The sequence below is a fragment of the Haematobia irritans genome, chromosome 1, assembly GCF_050003625.1.
Source record: "Haematobia irritans isolate KBUSLIRL chromosome 1, ASM5000362v1, whole genome shotgun sequence".
Taxonomy (NCBI): Eukaryota; Metazoa; Arthropoda; class Insecta; order Diptera; family Muscidae; genus Haematobia; species Haematobia irritans.
The window spans coordinates 76,837,739-76,858,937 of record NC_134397.1 but is presented as its reverse complement, the minus strand read 5'-3'; the positions used below and the strand labels follow the sequence as shown (position 1 = coordinate 76,858,937).

The 21,199-nt window shown below is 31.3% G+C and overlaps 1 protein-coding gene across 25 annotated transcripts in view; it reads left to right on the top strand.

The window, feature by feature from the left end:
- mtd (TLD domain-containing protein mustard) overlaps positions 1-21,199 on the top strand; it is a 467,609-nt gene that overhangs the window by 413,732 nt on the left and 32,678 nt on the right. The window contains exon 1 of one of the 25 annotated variants that reach the window (XM_075290879.1): positions 12,868-13,338. The exons of the other annotated variants lie outside the window; for them this stretch is intronic. Coding sequence (XP_075146994.1) covers positions 13,117-13,338 — 222 coding nt within the window. The 5' untranslated portion in view covers positions 12,868-13,116. Of the gene's footprint in view, positions 1-12,867; positions 13,339-21,199 lie in introns of those variants that run through there. 25 annotated transcript variants of the gene reach the window in all.

Here is a 21,199-nt window from a genome sequence, read left to right as displayed (position 1 = left end):
TTACAGGAACAAGTGGTCGGGAATGGTTGATGAGAAAGCTAATTTGTTAGAATTCACCTAAGTGGTGAACAGTCGAACAATGCTTATTGTTTCTACAGTCAACTACAACAACATGTGACAACTTACAGAAACTGGTTTCCAGGATACAACAACAATTCTAACGCGTACATTAGTCGCGTTTTTCCTAGTTTTACGACGGGCTCATCGTTGCTTATTATATTTCATGTTAGCCTGATACCGAAACAGGCAATTGACGTCCAAATGCATTATATCTAATTACACAATTATTTTTCGAGCTTTATGGACAGATATAGATTAAGGGACATGGTTAATAGAGCCATTGAAAATAAAACGCCAGATACAAATCTATACACGCCGGGACTGTACATGTTTCGGTCCGGGCGAATGAACCTTTCCACAGCCTTTAGTATAGATCTGGCTGGGAGAGATAACTCAATTTTATTTTAATTAAAATTTCATTAGGTTAAAGAAATTTGTCCTTAAAATTTTGTAAATTTCACGTAAATATTTTTTTCAGTGAAGTAAATAATTTTCGACCAATTCAAGAAAATGTATTAGACAAAATTATTATTTTTCACTTTTTTCCTCTGTTAGTTAATTTAACTATCGGACACAAAAAAATATTAGTCATTGAAACTTTCTTAAAGCGTAATAATTCCATGAATTAAAATGAAATTAAACCGGCTTTAGTGAAATATAGGGTTCACTTTTTTGTTGAGTGTATATTAAGATAATCGTCTTTTAAGTTTGTATCCTTCCAAATTTCTTTGGAATAAGACATATTATCCTTAAGCGAAGAAAAGCTCATCTTCAAATTTCTTAAATTTAAATTCTTCAGATTAAAGATAAAAAGGTTAATACACAATTTTATTATAGAAAAATGTTTTAAAATTATTCTTACAATAATCACCATAACCATCAACATTTTTAAAAATTACAATAACGTGATATATCAATATCAATTAAATTTGTAAAATAGTGTTGTTTACATTTGTATATGTATAACTAAGATGCCCTTCGCTGTCAAATTCATGTTTTTATTTTGTGTATTGAAATTCCAATTTGTTTAATCGTATGTGTTTTTTTTTGTTTATTTGTTTATTTACATTTTCTGGTAAAGGTCTCTTTTATATAAAGAAGAAAAAAAAAACAACAATAAAATCAATGCTGAAATATTTATTGATCATCGTGAGCTACTGACGGACAGCATATTACAATAAAGTCACGTTTTTAGATTGTGTAAAATTTACACACAACATTTTAACACTTTGTAAAATTGTTTCACCAAGACTGGATTAACTTTTTATTTAACTTTCGATTTAGAAGAATATATTTAAAATATAGACCATAATGTTTCTGTTTACACTCGAAATATTTGGTTTTGAGGAATCTTATGACATGGAAGGTTAAATAATTTCAATTCTTGGAAGAAATAATGTCACTATAGACTTTGTTTTGATTTTCTGGAATTACTTGAAGCTAAGCGTTTTCCTTTTTTATGTACATTTCGTCAGAATTTAAAAACATTTTAAGGTTTATTATTATTTTTTAATGTCAGAAGTAGCAGGGAATTTAATAATTAATTTGTCCATGTCTATGTTGTTTAACTAAGTCATATTATGCGTGCAATTTTTATTGTCCACCATTATACGAGAAGAAAACTTTAATTTCAATTGTGAATGTTTATTGTAGCGAAAACTTAGGCATATGCTACACTGAAAAAAATATTTACGTGATATTAACGATCACGCAACCTAAATTTTAGGATGCGAAATTTACAAAATATTAAGGACAAATTTCTTTAAAATAATGAAATTTTAATAAAAAATAAAGTTTATAATCTTTGCTTCATTAAATTTAGGACACAAATTTTGTAAATTTGCGTCCCTCCGTTAAAGTCGCATGTCCTTGAACTAAGGCTAATATTCCTTAAAGTAAAGAAACACATTTTTGATTTAAAGAAATTGTCCTTAAATTAACTGAAATATTGAAACTTTAGATATAAGACAAAAACGCTTCAAATATAGGCTATGACTTATTTTGAGGATTTAGCGTCTTTGGTTTAAAGTTTTTTTGGAATTAAGAAAACTTTTTTTTTTGTACTTTGAAGTATCCGTTATAATTTGGATTTTTAAACTGGCATTTATTTGTACGTGATTACCTTTATTAATGAACTGCGAAAAGGGAATGAAAATTTGATAAATGAGATCTGTATCCTAATTTTAATTTTATTGATCCTAGATTTAAAACCAGATAGATTATTTTAAAGAAGCCGCATCTTTGGCTCGGAATCAATACCAAAATCCTTAAGGGAAGGTCAAAATCTGTGGATCCAAGTAAACTTTTTTTTGAGTGTATGGAAAATCACAAGAAAAAGTTGACTTGGTTAGAGCTTCATTTAAGAATTCTAATATAGAATGCTAGCCAAAGACTCAGCTTTTTTAACCCTTTAAATCCCGATGGCACACGCAGAGAAGGAATATGATCACCTCAAGTATGTTTCAAGAGCAAAATGTTATTTTTTTATGGTGACCATGTAACATGTTTGTCACTAAAATGTAATTTTCTCGTCAAATATAACCTGCTTGCCGAAATCAGATACATGATTTCCGAGAAAATAACATGGTTGCGAAAACCATGTTACATGGTCACCAACCAAAAATAACATTTTGCTCTTAAAACATGTTTGAGGTGATCATATTCCTTCTCTGGGAGCATTACACATCAAAAAAATATTTTCCGATTCATTCACAAAATTAATTGATCCAATTAATTATACCCTAAACCACATAGTGGTCAGGGTATAATAACTTTGATCTGCCATAAAATGTGCCATAAAATATATACTGATCGACTCAGAATCTTCTCCTGAGTCGATCTAGCCCTTGGTGTCCGTCTGTCCATGTATTTGTTGTCCGCAGGATTCCGGTCGCAATTATTAACCGATTTTGATGAAATTTGGTATGTGGCGTTTTTTTTTTTGTTTTTTTGCACAGGGACGAACATTCGACACAGTTAGAATATTAAATCTTTCTTCTCTGTAAAATAAAATCAATTGCAGTAATATAAAATGTAAAATTTTTTTCTCAGGGAAAAATTTCAAGTAAATCGAAATGAAAATTTGGTCTCCGGTTGTTAAATCTAAATCGGTCGAAATATATATATGGGAGCTATATCTAAATCTGAACCAATTTTAACCAAATTTGGCATGAATAGCTATAATATGAATTCTACTCCCTGTGGATAGCCTCACATAAATCGGAGTCATATGAGTCTAAATCGGGCGAAAGATATATATGGGAGCTATATCCAAATCTGAACCGATTTCAACCAAATTTAGCAAGCATTGGTAGAATGTCAATTCTACTCTCTGTGCAAAATTTCACGTTAATCGATGTTAAACTTTGGCCTCTGTGGTCATATGAGTCTAAATCGGGCGAAAGATATATATGGGAGCTATATCTAAATCTGAACCGATTTCAACCAAATTTAACACACATTGGTAGAATGTCAATTCTACTCTCTGTGCAAAATTTCACGTTAATCGGTGTTAAACTTTGGCCTCTATGATCATACGAGTCTAAATCGGGCGAAACATTATTAATTGAACTCCTTGTACAAAATTGTGAGCAAATCAGGCTAAAACTCTGGCGTCTGGGACCATATAAGTACATATCGGGCGAAAGATATATATGGCAACTATATCTAAATCTGAACCGATTTGGCTGATATTTTGCAAGTTTTTCGAGGCTCATAAAATATTCGGATGCACGGAATTTGCAGAAGATCGGTTCATAAACAACCCAATTATGACTTTTTTTTTTGTACTTTGAAGTATCCGTTATAATTTGGATTTTTAAACTGGCATTTATTTGTACGTGATTACCTTTATTAATGAACTGCGAAAAGGGAATGAAAATTTGATAAATGAGATCTGTATCCTAATTTTAATTTTATTGATCCTAGATTTAAAACCAGATAGATTATTTTAAAGAAGCCGCATCTTTGGCTCGGAATCAATACGAAAATCCTTAAGGGAAGGTCAAAATCTGTGGATCCAAGTAAACTTTTTTTTGAGTGTATGGAAAATCACAAGAAAAAGTTGACTTGGTTAGAGCTTCATTTAAGAATTCTAATATAGAATGCTAGCCAAAGACTCAGCTTTTTTAACCCTTTAAATCCCGATGGCACACGCAGAGAAGGAATATGATCACCTCAAGTATGTTTCAAGAGCAAAATGTTATTTTTTTATGGTGACCATGTAACATGTTTGTCACTAAAATGTAATTTTCTCGTCAAATATAACCTGCTTGCCGAAATCAGATACATGATTTCCGAGAAAATAACATGGTTGCGAAAACCATGTTACATGGTCACCAACCAAAAATAACATTTTGCTCTTAAAACATGTTTGAGGTGATCATATTCCTTCTCTGGGAGCATTACACATCAAAAAAATATTTTCCGATTCATTCACAAAATTAATTGATCCAATTAATTATACCCTAAACCACATAGTGGTCAGGGTATAATAACTTTGATCTGCCATAAAATGTGCCATAAAATATATACTGATCGACTCAGAATCTTCTCCTGAGTCGATCTAGCCCTTGGTGTCCGTCTGTCCATGTATTTGTTGTCCGCAGGATTCCGGTCGCAATTATTAACCGATTTTGATGAAATTTGGTATGTGGCGTTTTTTTTTTTTGTTTTTTTGCACAGGGACGAACATTCGACACAGTTAGAATATTAAATCTTTCTTCTCTGTAAAATAAAATCAATTGCAGTAATATAAAATGTAAAATTTTTTTCTCAGGGAAAAATTTCAAGTAAATCGAAATGAAAATTTGGTCTCCGGTTGTTAAATCTAAATCGGTCGAAATATATATATGGGAGCTATATCTAAATCTGAACCAATTTTAACCAAATTTGGCATGAATAGCTATAATATTAATTCTACTCCCTGTGGATAGCCTCACATAAATCGGAGTCATATGAGTCTAAATCGGGCGAAAGATATATATGGGAGCTATATCCAAATCTGAACCGATTTCAACCAAATTTAGCAAGCATTGGTAGAATGTCAATTCTACTCTCTGTGCAAAATTTCACGTTAATCGATGTTAAACTTTGGCCTCTGTGGTCGTATGAGTCTAAATCGGGCGAAAGATATATATGGGAGCTATATCTAAATCTGAACCGATTTCAACCAAATTTAACACACATTGGTAGAATGTCAATTCTACTCTCTGTGCAAAATTTCACGTTAATCGGTGTTAAACTTTGGCCTCTATGATCATACGAGTCTAAATCGGGCGAAACATTATTAATTGAACTCCTTGTACAAAATTGTGAGCAAATCAGGCTAAAACTCTGGCGTCTGGGACCATATAAGTACATATCGGGCGAAAGATATATATGGCAACTATATCTAAATCTGAACCGATTTGGCTGATATTTTGCAAGTTTTTCGAGGCTCATAAAATATTCGGATGCACGGAATTTGCAGAAGATCGGTTCATAAACAACCCAATTATGACCAGATGGACGATAAATATATATGGCAGCTATATCTAAATCTGAACCGATTTTTTTCAAAATCAATAGCGATTGTCTTTGTCCCAATAAAAAACACTATACCAAATTTGAAGACGATCGGACATAAACTGCGACCTGTACTTTGCACACAAAAATACGTGAACAGACAGACAGACGGACATAGCTTAATCGACTTAGAATTCAATTCTAAAACGATCGGTATACTAATCAATGGGTCTCTGACGTTTCCTTCTTGGCGTTACAAACAAATGCACAAACTTATTATACCCTGTACCACAGTAGTGGTGAAGGGTTTAAATAGAACATAATTTCAAAATGCTTGGTCTAAACAAATGATGTATTGTAAAATATTATTCAGGTAATACGAACAATAATTTGTGGTATAGTGTTAACAATGTAGTTCAAAGAAAACACGTGTATTTGTTGTTGTCCCCGTACTGGCGATGTGGTCAAGGTTCAGTTTAAATATACAACTCATATTTGCTTTAAAATTGTCATAATCTTTATATTTTTCAAGACGTTTTTAGTATATAATTTCAAATTTAAGGAAATCGCCTCGTTGTGTACCCCTTTTTATTATCATAGTCCATTATAAGGCCATTAATCTTTTTATTTTTGACAATATGTAATTAGTATCAAACAATTTTATACATACGATATTTATTTATTATTCACCTGTATGTGTTCATTCTGACAAATTATTATGGCATGCTCCAGAAATTGTTTTAATTCCATGCTATTTCATTCGTCTGGTGCTACTACATATTTTTAGCAAACAAAAAGGTATAAAATGGCAAAAAAAAAAACAAACAAACTCTAAACAAGAATGCGGATTTTATTTTTAAGCAAGCAAGTTAGCTAATTGCTTATATTAAGCAAAACTTTCTATAAATGGCCATATTTGTATATCTCGACAGCTTAATTCCATACTATGCCAAGTCGACTTAGCGCAAAGTTTTTTATTACTATGGAGGCGTCGACACAAGTATTAGAGCAAAAACACGATGATAATGGTTAAATGATTCTCAAGTTTTGAGGAATCAATTCGAAGTTTAATATTTATTATTTTGGAATTAGTTGTTAGTTATTAGATAGAGAATTTGGAGAAAACACAAGTGTCACATACTTTACAGTCATTGGTATCATTCAAAAAAAATTATATCGAATATACTAACTATCATACTTTACCGATAAAAAATATAACATCTTGTAAATTTCCTAATTGGTATATTTCATTATCTTAAAAGATACAGTGGTACAAGGTAGTGACTAAAAGGAACGATTTATGAAACTGCACGAAAATAATATTGTCCCAATATGAAAGAGTATGCAACATAAATTTTAAGACACCCTATTAAGGCAAATTTAAAACTAGAAGTGCCCATATGTAATAGGTACTTTTAGTTAATGTGGTATCACAATGGTCAGTCCATTATAGTCAAAGTGAGCTTGAAAATAAATCGAGCTGCCACTTTAACCTAACCTAACCTTACCTAAGGTCAAATTTCCTTAAAATAAAAATATTCTAATTAAATGAAAGTTCATAATGTTTGTTTTAAAAATTTGTTTCATAATATTTACACTGAAAAAAAGAGTTTTCTTTTCTACACGCAGAGAAGGAATATGATCACCTCAAACATGTTTCAAGAGCAAAACGTTATTTTTGTATGGTAACCATGTAACATGTTTGTCACTAAAATGTTATTTTCTCGTCAAATATAACCTGCTTGCAGAAATCAGGTACATGCTTTCCGAGAAAATAACATGGTTGCGAAAACCATGTTACATGGTCACCACCCAAAAATAACATTTTGCTCTTAAAACATGTTTGAGGTGATCATATTCCTTCTCTGGGTGTGAGGAACGAAATTTTCAACAAACAAAGTTTCCTTTTGACTACAAAATTTTATTGAAAAGGAAACAAATGCGTCCAAAGACATCCTTGCAATTTTGAATTCCAATTATTTCCTTCAAACTTTTCTTTGACATGTGAACAAAAATTAATTATGTCTATTAAATTCTTGAATTTGTCGAAATAAATATTTACTTATTTTTATGATATTGGCGTGATGTCAGCGATTGTATTTCAAAAATAATCTAAATTTTCTACAATTATTTGTTCCTGGGTTCACTGTTTTTTCAGTGCATAAAATTCAATTCAAACATACAAGTTACAAAGTAAACTTCAAAAGAAAAATTTATTAGAAGTACCTATTTATTATAGGTATTTTTTACATAATGTGGTATGGGCCGAATAATCTAAGTGGGCTTGAAATTAAGCGGTTTGCCACTTAAACCTAACCGAACCTAAGAATGTTTTGTTTTTTATATTGAAAGAAAAAATGGTAATTTAAAATATATGTATAAACAATTTAATTCAAAAAAATTTATATAATTTTTGTAACTGAAAATGAGTTACAAAATATGGATTGCAAACAATTAAGATTTATTTCAAGGTCTTAGAAAAAATTTCAGTTACTTTCTATTGAACCACTGTGCGCACAAAAAAATGTATTTCAGAAATTTCTTCGTTAACATTTCATACATTGAGATAATTATACTAAGAAGTATGAAACTTACATTTTTTTGTTTGCTTATATTTATGTAATTAGCTAGAAATTTTTAAAGTGAAAATGGAATTGATTTAATTAAATACGTAAGCTGCACCTAAATTTAATTGTTTCAAAACAATGCATTGCCTCTATCTCTCTATAACTGGACAATCCAATTTAAATATTAATTATACGCCCAGAGGTCGTCTAATCAACCCACCACATATACTCAATCGCGCGCTCACACGCCCGAATTTTGACCATTCAACCATGTCGCAATTTCATTTTGACTTGGCGGTTCATTATTTGTTTTCTTCATTTTTTCGCTCTTCAAATTCAAAACATGTCCTCCTTATACGATCGCTAATAAAATATGGCAGTGGTGACTGAATAACAACAACACAGTATATTCTGGAATCTAGATACTTGTTTGAAAATACTAAAAAACAAAACAACAATACAATACCGGCAGCAGTAACAAAAACAACAAAGGCATTAGTAAACAGCCCAGTGAACCACTTAATTAAAGTGTATATTTAACATTTGCCGTTAAATGTGCAAAATGTTATTGCTAAGAGTGTGGTTTGGTATTTGTGGTATTTGCCAATTGTTTTTGTCCTTCTTTTGTCTTTTCTTTTCAAGCTGGCCGAACCCATCCCATCGACAAAACACATAAACAGATATAATTCAGCTGTCGATGATCGGCATCACGTATGCCATTTTCATAAAAGAACAATTTAATTGCAACAAATAACTGAATTGTAAAACAAAAGTCCATTCACTTGAAGAATTTAAAGTCGATGTTTGATATAACATAACCATGTTATTACAACAAGAAGAGAACATTTGTATGTATATGTGTGTAAGCGAGAGAGTGAGTACATTGAGCCTTAGAACAATTATATATTTGGAGTTTATACCATGTTGTTTTAGTGCTTCTGTACACTGAAGATTTCGTCATTACTGTAATCACATTGACATTGATTCAGTAGCTAGGAAATACACTAAGAATACATTTAAGAAGCAAATTACTTTTTAACTACACTGAAAAAACAGTGAACCCACAAGGTAGAAAACTTTCGGTTAATTTTAGAAAATGTTTAATATTTGTAGAAAATTTTAACTAAACAGTATTACAAACGTTGGTATGACGCCGATGTCATAAAAATAAGTAAATATTTTTCGACAAGTTCAAGAAAATGTATTAGACATAACTAAGTTTTTTCACTTGTTAAAGAAAATTTTGTAGTTTGAAGGAAAAACTTGGAGTTAAAAATTGCAAGAATGTCTTTAGTGACATACGAAGTTCATGATGGACGCATTTTTGGTAAAATTTACCAATTTAAAGAAATTCTGAACTATTTTGTGCAAGACACGAATTTAATTAATATTTATGCTTCATTTGAGTATATATTTTTCCTCGGTTTTGGTTAATTTAGCTAACGTACACAAAAAATTATTAGAGTAAAGGAAACTTTCTCCAAACATAATAATTCCAAGAACTAAAATAAAGTTAAATTGGCTTTAGTAAAATAGAGAGTTCACTTTTTTTGAGTGTATGGATTTGCGTATTTCATGCCGGGAAACTAATGTAATTATGTAACATTAAAATTCTTCATGAAAACACTTTGTATCAGAGAAATGTGCTTCATACGCTACACTGAAAAAATATTGACCTATATTTCAAGACATTATATTTAACGGAATTCATTCTAAAAAAATCTAATTAAAAGAAAGTTTAAAAATTTAAAGACGCTATCATAAGCTCGGTTTTCCTACCAAAACACTAACTTAGAAGTGCAAAAATTGATATGATGACGAATATATTTTGCCAAATCATGGATGGAAAAGATTGCGAAACATTTCATATTTCTATAACCATTAATTCAAATTGTAAGCGTAAAAACAAGTTACTTTTCGATGCGGAAACTGAAGATAGTATCAATCTTAAAATTTAAACATTTAAATTTAAGACACTAATATTAATTATTTTCGTCTCATTGTAAAATCTTACGAAGTAAACGCAGGGAAAAAAATTATTATGTACAAGACAAGGACAACACCACCATACTCAAATATATAATAAGTAGAGGTGGGAATTATAGTTCTATCTATCCTTCAGTTCCGTTCCTCAATAGGAACAAGTTCCTAGTTCCTTATTTCCAATATCTACAGGGTGCGGCTAAAGTAACTATATGATTTGTTTTTAAAATAACTATTGAATGGAATGAAAAAAAACAAAAAAAAAAAAATTATGATAAAAAGAAAGTTTATTTTATGTTATTTTGTTTACATTAATTATGAAAAATAATATCAGTAAAATGGGAACCGTTTTCTCTAACGCAAAAATGTGTTCTTTTTATGGCATTTTCCATAAGTTTGTTGAGTGTTTCTTGTGTTATACGATCAATTTCTTCTTGAATGTTGTCCTTCAGTTGCTGCAAGGTTTGGGGCTTATTCACATAAACTTTGTCTTTGAGATAGCCCCACAAGAAAAAATCCGGTGCAGTCAAATCTGGCGATCGTGGTGGCTATCTCAAATTTGACAAAAAATTTTCATTTTGATCAACGAGATTTAAAACTGCTCTAGCATATGCCAAGCGCAATACGAAGTCTTCAGGATTTAGTTTTTGGACTAGTTGGATTTTGTAAGGGAAGAGGTGCAAATCGTGTTTTAAAATTCGCCGAAGAGTGCGGTCAGAAAGCTGCAACTGGGAAGATCGTTTTCTCGTTGATGTCTCCGGATTTTCTTCGACGCTCCGTCGCACAGCATCAATATTTTCGGCCGATCTGCCCGTACGTCTTGAATCTCCGACAGTCCCATATTCAGCAAAATTATTCACCAGCGAACGAATGGTTGGGCCCGTTGGAGCAGTTCTTACACCATAACGTAAAATCTTCTGTATGCACGTTGAGTATTAATTATCGAACGATGATTTTCAATGAATAGAAAAACAATCTTAGATCTTTGCGCAATTTTATAGCGTTCCATTTTTAAGTATTCTCCCAAGTTTAATTTCTGAAATAGGAAAAAAAGAAAAAGTTAAATATTCGCAAGCAAAGAAGTTACAATTGTTTTACATCATATAGTAACTTTAGCCGCACCCTGTATTTATTGTAAATATTCATTCAATGAAATGAATGAAAGTAGTAACATTTCATAATCTGGTGTTTAGTTTTTGTACGTCACCGATTCGATATCCAGTACTAAAAGAAACAACCCCTTTCAATAAAAAGCGCCACATGATGTGGTATAAAATTGTTACACACTTTAAAACTATTTCGAATATATTGGCATCACTTTACTATGTTAACTAACCAGTTGTAGCCTACTCCATGCAAGTAGCTTTAACATGGAATGAAGAAAACAAAAGCTTTTTCAGGTTTCTCTGATTCATTTTGACATTTACCCAAATTCTACCACATACATAAGAAGGCATTCGATGACAACTGGCAAATTCTACTGTCAGTAGGCACAAGACACGAACGCGACCACACATAGAAAATTAGAAATTTCTTTGTAATCGATTGTTTTACTTTGTGTACTTCTGTAATCGTCCATTGTGATGTGTAAAGAAAACGAAAATAAAAACAATAACAAAAGAATTTCACAAAGAGTGCAATACTAATGTTAAATGTAAAAGAAAATAAAATATTTGGAATGCCAATACGGTGACCGAAATATCCGTCATCATTCGCTATCATCAAAACGACAAACACACAAAGCAGCCAAGAAAAACTCAGTCACAAGACCACCGAAGGAAGGAAAATGAATTTTTGACGATAAACCCTCATCTCCGCTCTGACGTCTCTATCGAAACCATACAAACGAATGAGAGTGTAGGCGAAAACAATTACGAAAGAGAGTGTATAGAGAAAAAGAAGAAGAGAGACAAATAAAAGCTTAATTTTCCATGTGCTGGCTTTTTGTTTACTTTCTGAATTAACGTAAACAAATATTCCAAGCTCTTTTGATCAAAGAGTATAAATAACTAAAGAGGGTCGAAATCGCTCACTTACGATATGCCCAAATGCCATAGATTAGGGTCAAACATGCAAAATGTTTTATTTACGTTTGATAACATGGAAAAATTATAAGGCGTGTTCTGCAATGTGTGTTAGATTTTCATTATGTTCAAATTATTTTTTCATTAAAAAACAAAACGAAAAACGCAAAAAAGGACCAAAAGAATACTTCTGTTTGCTAAATCTATGAATTCTATGTCCCAAAACATTCATTCGATAAGTTGTCGTGTTTTAGACAATTTATTAAAGATAGATAAACAATAAATTTACTGTTTTTTTATGACAATATGACTTTAACATACTTAAGCAAACATTTCAAGGAACATCTGAATTGGTACCTACATGAAATTTCGGCTAAAGCTGAATACTAGGCTTAACGTAAAATACTCCAGAAAACTTTAACTTTTTCACTAGATTTTCGCGTGAAGTTGTTTTTTAACATTTATAAAAATTATAAGAATTCACTTCTTATTATAAATTAACAAAAATTTTTAATTACAAAAAGAATAATTTGATTTTTCAAAATCGAATCGCAAGTTACCGAATCAAAACCATGTGAAAAGCCGTAGAAAACAAAAGGGAATACGAAGAAAATGTTGGTACCGTTTTGCAACATGTTCGACCCTAATCTATGGCATTTATACGATATTACAAAAATGAGACGTTTCGACCCTCTTGTTTATTTATACTCTTTGCTTTTGATTCTCTTTGCTCTCTCCTTGAACAACAGTGACCTTTCGTAAAGCTTTAGCTTTCGTTAACATTGTTTTTGGTCTATTTGCTAACAACAAATGCAACCTGTTGCTTAATTCATGAAATATAAAAGAGAGCCGCCATTGTAGATGCTCTTTGGGTCATGTTTCATTTCCTGAAGAAATACTAAAATCTACCAAACCATTCATACCTAGTTCCTGTCGTTGCTTTTGGCCCTTTGATCTATTGCATAAGTTTCTCAAACATGTGGTTCCTAATTTCCTTTTGTATTTGTGCTGTGGGTTTTGCTTTGGCCGGTCGTAAATGGGGTCGATGGCTTTATTTGCGGTATGGCCGATTCATTTTACCACGTTCGATGTTGGCCGCAAAAAATCGAGCCCCCACACCCCCACTCTCGCCTTCTGTAATTAAGAATGATGAGACATTGGAGGGTTTACTGGATGAAAGCGGTGAAATGCATGAAACGGTAAGTCCAACAATATGTGTTCCCGTAAGTAAATTGCCACCCCCTCATTCATTTACCGGCTACCGTTTGTTAATTTTATTATTGACTGATAACGATTGGGTAAGTTGCGTTTCGGCAGCCCCAATGGTAGTCACAACAAATGCTATAAATATAATTTATCATTATGTTTTTTATCTAAATGTAAATAAAAGAGAACACTTGACGGCTCTCCCATGTTTGACGGGCTAAGTTTCGTGTTTATAATTGGTCTTATCTAGTGATTATTTATCTTAAGAGTATTCCGTCGTTAAAGATAGAGTTCGTTGGGCTCTAAAGGGGGAGATACTGTTGAAATATTTCTATATTATAATGAAGGTTGATGTTGTTGCAACAATTTCTAATAGCCCCTAATCTATGGGCGTATTAATCGTTTTTTAAAGGGTCACTAGGTATATAGAAAAAACTTCGAAATTGGCAGGCACTTGTGTTTATTAAGTTTTCAATGAAGATAAGATAAATAAAAGCTGTTCTGGCTATTGAACTTCAATTGAAGATGACAAATAAACTTCAGCTGAAGAGATTTCTATAGATAATATGGAATGATTTAAATTCTCTCCAAAAAGTGACAGCAAATAACATTGACCTCCTATGAATGGGGTTTCGTCATCGTAATAGCAAACGTGGTTCGTTCACACTTTATTCAAAATCTCTTCTTTACAGAGCTAGTGTTGGCAACCCTATATTAAGCAATTGTGGATTATCTGGATAAAATATTCCTGCCATTTGTTTATATAAAATTATTCATAATAAAATAAAAAAAAAAATATTGTACTGACATTTCCCTAATTATTTATAGCCTGTTTCTGTAAGTCGAACGAGCTCTATCGATCGACTGAAATGGAAACAAACAGCTGAATTTATAACCAAAAATCAGCTGTTTCTATTCATTTCAGTCGATCGATAGAGCTCGTTCGACATACAGAAACAGGCTGCCAATGTTTGAAGATAATGTTGACTGCGACAGCAAATGATCCATCCATATAATGTCTCTGGATGCAAACATATATAAGTTTGGAAACTTCATATAGAGCAAGAGAGAATAGAGAAAAATGATAAAGAGATAAAATGATAAAAAATACGGAGATAGATAATTGAAGACATCAACGTGAGAGAATTAAATGAGAGCAAATGATGCTCTGCTTAAGAGACATAGGGTAAGTGCAGCAAATGTGGTATACCCATTTGTTTTTCGATAGCAACATTTTTAGTTTTTGTCCGGCGAGGCTAAGATTTTACGACATTCATGTTACTAGTGTTAGCCATCCAAGCTACTGTGAGCGAAAAATAAGAAAGCCATAATTTCAGATATATTTGCGAATTTGTTGAAAAACTCATTAAACACGAATTCACAAAATGTGAAGGTAATGTGGTACATCATATGATTGTATTGTGGTATAGTATACCACATTACCAGTTTATAGTTTCTACTCATATTGAGTCATTGAAAGTAAATATATACCTGGAAACTGTTCTGCTATGAAATCGTCATCGGTGAAAATGTTTTTATTGAAAGGATAAATACCTGTCACTATAAAACCATTTACAGGAATTTTTCCAGTCTAAAATTTTAAGTAGGCTTTATTAAATAGGCCAGTAATATCATAAGGTGTCAGTTTTCTTCCCTCCTCTCTCATACATCTTCGAATTTCTTCATTGTAATATTTTTTTAAAGGACCCATAAATGTTTTGTCTAATGGTTGAAGTTCAAGTGACGAATGAGGAGGCAGTGAAATAATGGTAACATGATGTGCTCGAGCTAGGTCCAGCACTTCGAGATTGCGAGTGTGGCTGTAATGACCATCTAGAATTAGTAAAATTGGGTAGGTTGAAGATGACTTTGATTCCTTTAAAAAGTGTTTGAACCATTCTGTAAAAATTGGAATGTGGACCCATCCAGATAAATGACATGCCGACTTTGAGCCAGGCGGGACATCCTTCATAAGAAGCGGATTGTGATTTTTACGAGGGAATATAAAAAACGGTGGCACAAACGCTCCTCCAGCACTCATGCAAGTAATGATGGTAACCAGTGACCCGCGCTCGGCTGATGTAATCATACCAATCTGTATTTTGCCTTTTCATGCAATTACTTGTGGTTGCTGTGATGGCACCATTGATATTCCGGTTTACGTTCCAGATACGAGAAGGTGGGAAATTGTGCTTATTGTACTCAAGTAAATTAAAAAATAGATCAACATTTTCTATAGAGAATTCACGAACATGATCCATATTGGACCCAGTAGGCTTTCTTAAACTTATTATGTTTCGATGGCGTCTAATAAACCCGTTTAACCAATATCTTCCTGCACATTCTTTCATTAGAGAAAATTTGTTCGGTATGTTATTTATTGAGGCAATTTGAGAACATAAGGATCGTATGTCAGCTCGTGTTAGTCCCCAGTATCGTGACTGCGGTTCTAATATATATCTAACATGTTCATTTTCCAAATCGGCATCTAATGTTGGACGTCGACCAAGCTTAATTGCTAAAATATCTTCTATGGTTTCTTCGCATAACGTTGTAAAGTTGTGTGGGGTACACCAAAAGTTTTTGATGCCAATATAAAACCCATTGTATTCCCTCTAACAGCCTGCATAGCAGCTCTATATCATCTGCTTTCCAATTCCTTATTTCTCCTTTTATCGGCATTCTTTTTTTTTAATGTAATATGATATACTATACCAAATTATCTGCTGCAAACTATACCACAATTGCTGCACTTTAGCTTAATGTAAATGTTTTTGTAAAAAATAAAAAATACAGCGTATACACAGCAATTGCACATATGTAATGCTTATTTAGTACTCACCAGTTATTTACATCCGAAAATTGAAAAATTAGTATATACCTTTCAGACAAAACAAAATGATTAAGAACCACCAACTGGCACAAAGAAAGAGTTGCAAACATAAAACTGATATTTGATTTCTTCATTCTCTGACAGCCGCAATCTATTTTGTCTGATTCCGTTATTCGAATGTTGCCAGATAGAGAAAAACGGTACCATACCACATTACCAACCTGTACCACATTTGCTGCACTTACCCTACATATATTGTATGTGGATAAATGAGCTTGCATTCATTCAATACAATTTCAATTTACACATTCAATTGTGTATTCAGAGACTTAAAAGAGATATGTTTAGGCTGAAACAAAATATGTTTGCACTGTAAAAATAATATTTGGGACCAAAACGTTGTTTTCTCCCCATACGAAAATAACATTTTGCTCTCAAAAACCAACCACATGTCATGCAATTCGAGATCTTGCATTTTAGGCAAAAATCATTTCACTGTAGCACTCATCTTTCACAGTAACGTTACGATTCGCATCATCATTGAATAAGTACTGTCCAATGATGCCACCAACCTTGGTAGCTTTTTCAATGCTTTTGGCTGATCTCCCCTTCAAAATCGAAAATCAAAAAAAAATCAACAATTTGAATTCTATCTTTCTACATATTGCAAAAGTTTTTTCCTTTCTGGTCACTGTCCACATGCTCTAAATGAAACAGGTTGTTACGAGGTTAACCAAGACTGGCTCATAAGGACTTGTCTAAACGGTGATTCTACTAAACTGTCCCAGGTCTTGGAAATGAGTCCAAGTCTTATCCTATAGTCCATATGTTTTAGCCACTACAAATAAACAAAATCATTGTGAATTGACTTGAGACACTTCTTGGTATAAACATATAAAATTTAATGGATTTTGTCCTTCGCATAAGGAAAATTTAGTCACGTTTTGCAAATGTTATTGGAAAAATTCGCTCTAAAAATGGTTTGAATTTGTACTATTTTTTATTCCCTTTCGTTATTAATATTCACAATAACTTTCTGGTATAAATCTCTTTTAAAGTTTTAAAACTCTGACAACACTTTGTAAACAATCAAAACAAAAGTAATTAGAGAACGTTATATTATTGTATAAACTGTTTTACTATAAGTCTTAAAAAATGTTAATTGCCTATATTAACTAATGTCCATTTAATAAATGTTTATGAAAACAAAGCACCTTGTTTTTTGAAAAAAAAAACACCAATGAAAATAATGTTCAATACAGGGGCGTAGCTTATGGACGTGGCAGACAAAGGGGCGTGGATAATTGAATAAAATATAAATTGGAAAAAAGTGGAGACTTCCCACAACGTTTTACAAAAACTTTACACACCTTTAATATATAAGACTGATTTATTTTAATTATAAAAGAAAATACATCACTTTCTAAAATATTACACAAAATGATATGTGTTTTTATAAATAAAATTTCCTTGTTACATTAATGCAACATTTTTTTTTTTGTCTTGCCGTCTTTTAATTATGCTCGTGATTCGATTGAAGAAATTTGAATACATTTATTAGTCAGCTGACACCATGGTGTGCCTATTTTTTTAATTTTAATTTTACAGTTTAGATATATCATGCAATTTTTGCATCCATTTTTCGACAAAATACATTCACAATTCACAATTTCATTGTAAACTTAATTAATGATTTTATAGTTTAATTGTTTTTAATGAATCGTTAATCGCATTTGCTCTTCATGTTCGAACGTTTGTGTTCAGTTTTCGTATACGTTTTGTTTTGTTTTATTTTTTTTTTTTTTTCAAAAATAATAATTATTTAAATATGGGTGTTTTGTTTCACGAAAACCATTTATTCGTATTTAGATAAGAGTCTATACTTATATTTCTCCAAGTTTAATTTTCAGTATACAATTGACCCATAAAAAAAGAAATAATTATTCAAAAAAAAAATATATGTTTGAGAATATTTTGAATGATGAATGGAATTATTTAACATTGACATCAATCGGAAAATAATACATCAAATGTATAGATGACTTTCGCAGCTGATAATATCATTGTTCAGTTTGGTAAATATATTTTTGAAAATGGAGGGAAAAAGGGGTACCCCTTTTTTACGTAAAGATTTTACGGGTTTTTGTGAGATTCTGAGGTTTAATTCAAACGCCTCTGCGTGGAATGATATTAAGCTATTCACCATCGCACTGTGGCTCATATTCGTTTTTTTATGTATACACTGTCTCAAAAAAATTTCCGTGCACCAAACTGTACACCAACTATATTTCATCATATAATTTAATTTATTCGATCTTTTTTGGTATCAAATAGAAAATAATTATTCAAGCTTGATCTTCAAAATACAATTTACTTGAAAAGAATCGACCATATAGTTTCGGAGACACAATGAAATATAGCTTTAACAGTTTGGTGTACGGACAATTGTTTGAGATAATGTATATACACATGGAGAAAATTTGAAAACAGGCATGTTCCATAGTTATGTTCACGCAGAGATGGAATCGATCTACACAAAACAAAAAATCTGATTCAATCACGAATTTAATTGATCCAATTATTTTTTTAAATTGAAATGATATTATCAATAAAAAAATTAATTGAAAGTCAATTAAAAAACTAAATGATCAAATTAAAAAACTAATTGATACTATTAATTTTTATGATTGATTTTTGTTTCAATTAAACATTTTGTTGAATCAATTGAATTTTTAATTGAATATTTTTAAAATTTCAAGACTTTAATTGGAAAAATTTTCGTGAAATTTTTTTCTGTGTCAAGAGCATACGAGAAAACAATATTTTTGCGACAAAAATGTTCTATGTTTCCCGTGAAAAAGTAACATTATGCTCCTTACAAATGTTTGGGATGATCAAAGTCCTTCTCTGGGTGTTTAAAATAATTATTATTTTAGGGCAAATTAAACCGGAATGATATCGACTGTTGGAATAAAAACTTTCTGCAACATATATTGCTAGTCTTGTGTAGATTGCTATCTAACATTTTCTTTTCAATAACTTAGTAATACCAATTCCTTTTATCTTCTTGTACAATAAGTTCTTATAAAATAATAATAATATGTGAAATATGTTTTATCCAATAATAGTGCCAAAGTGGCAATCAAAGACAATATACTTTAGAAGATGGGAAATTGAGAACATCAAACCATTGACGACCTACTTGTTGTTTACGCGTTTGGTTCGACACATTAAAATGCGAATAAATAGAAATTATGAGCTGGAAATATCTTGAACAAACGGAAAATTGTTAACTTATTGCTCAAAATTTAACATTGTTAAATTCAAAAAATTAAGTTTTTCTTTAAAAAAAAAAAGCAAATAAAAGCATGTATGGACCTAGCGCCGTCAATGCAACATTTGGTATGACGCAAGTCAATTTCCCATCTTCTAAAGTATATTGTCTTTGGTGGCAATACAGAAACTTGATATGATTTTGTAATCTACCAAATCAATATGATTGTGGTATAACTAAAGAAACATTCTGTGGAACACACATTTAAGCAGAGTATACCGCTATAGAAACACTCAGAAAAAATAAGTCTTTAACAAACAGTAATAATTCAGAAAACAATATACTAAAAAAAGAGTGAATCCACCAAGAAGAAACAACATTTTGGCTAATTTTAGAAAATTTAGATAGAGTAAAGGAAACTTTCTCCATAATAATTCCATGAACTGAAATAAAGTTAAATAGGCATTAGTGAAATATAGCGTTCACTTTTTTAGTGTAATGATAGTAAAATAACTTCGTTTGCGTCCGGAGAATCGCGCTGCAGAGATTTCTTTTGCAAAGGTCGGAAAAAGTTCAGTTTATTTGCCCTAAACACAATGAAGAAATTTTTGGAGTAAAATATATTTTATTTATTACAAATTCAAATTATATTAACGGATGATATGATTGAATTGCAAACTTTCTTCTTATAGTTATAGTGCTTCAATAATGAAAATAATAATATTACAATGTCAATTGAAAATCTTACGGATTTAACATAAAAACAAAAATAATCTATTCAATTGATATCCGAGATAGGTTTATGGTTTAGTTGAAAAATTAATGAGAGCAATCTATAATTTTTTCCGACTATTTTCCAATTTAATTAAATTTTTTGTTTATTTTTGTGTACAAATTTTCGTACATTTAAAAGCAAACAGTATATAATTATGATTATTTTACATCTACAAGCCAACTTCATTCAACTTCATCTATACTTCAATACCAAACTTTAGGTTAAGTAAACGACTAGTTAACTGAGTGACTGATTGAGGCTACTTGTTTCTCAACTCATTTATGTGTAATATTTCGTGGCATATTGTATTACACCCAACCTGAGACAGAACGTGTATCTAAACAAATCCAAGAATAACACAAATTCATGTAATGTTTTACCAGAAGCTGAAAAAAAATCAACCACCCAACCAACCCTTGTGATACTAACATAGATGCTTTTGTAATAGAGATGCCAATATCAAGCAACAACGTTTATAAAAAATAAAAATTTCCAGTAGACCCAAAACAAATTTATATCTCCTATATAATTTACAATTTTAATTGAATAAAAAATAATGGACATATTTGTGAAGGTTTCATAATTTAAATGAATTTTAGATGGGCTTAAGAATATGTTATTCGCGCATTGTCGACATTATGGAAACCCTAATTTACATCAAGAAATAATTGAATACCTTCAAGAATAGTGTGTATGTCATACCTACGTTTCTCAGTTCCTATGCATAGGCCATTTTCTAAAACAATTGTCAATTTTTAGTACTCTTCAGTTTTTTGTAATCTACCATACATACAAAGTGCAATTTGTTGAACGCATTATAAACAATACAAAAAATATTTTTTATAAATCTCTGATAAGGATAATCAAAGTGCCTAATTATGTTTACTACAGCTGTGCAACAATTTGAAAAAGTATTTTCTTCATCCAAAATTTGGAAACATAGCTTGCCAAACGTACTTATTATTTCACGAA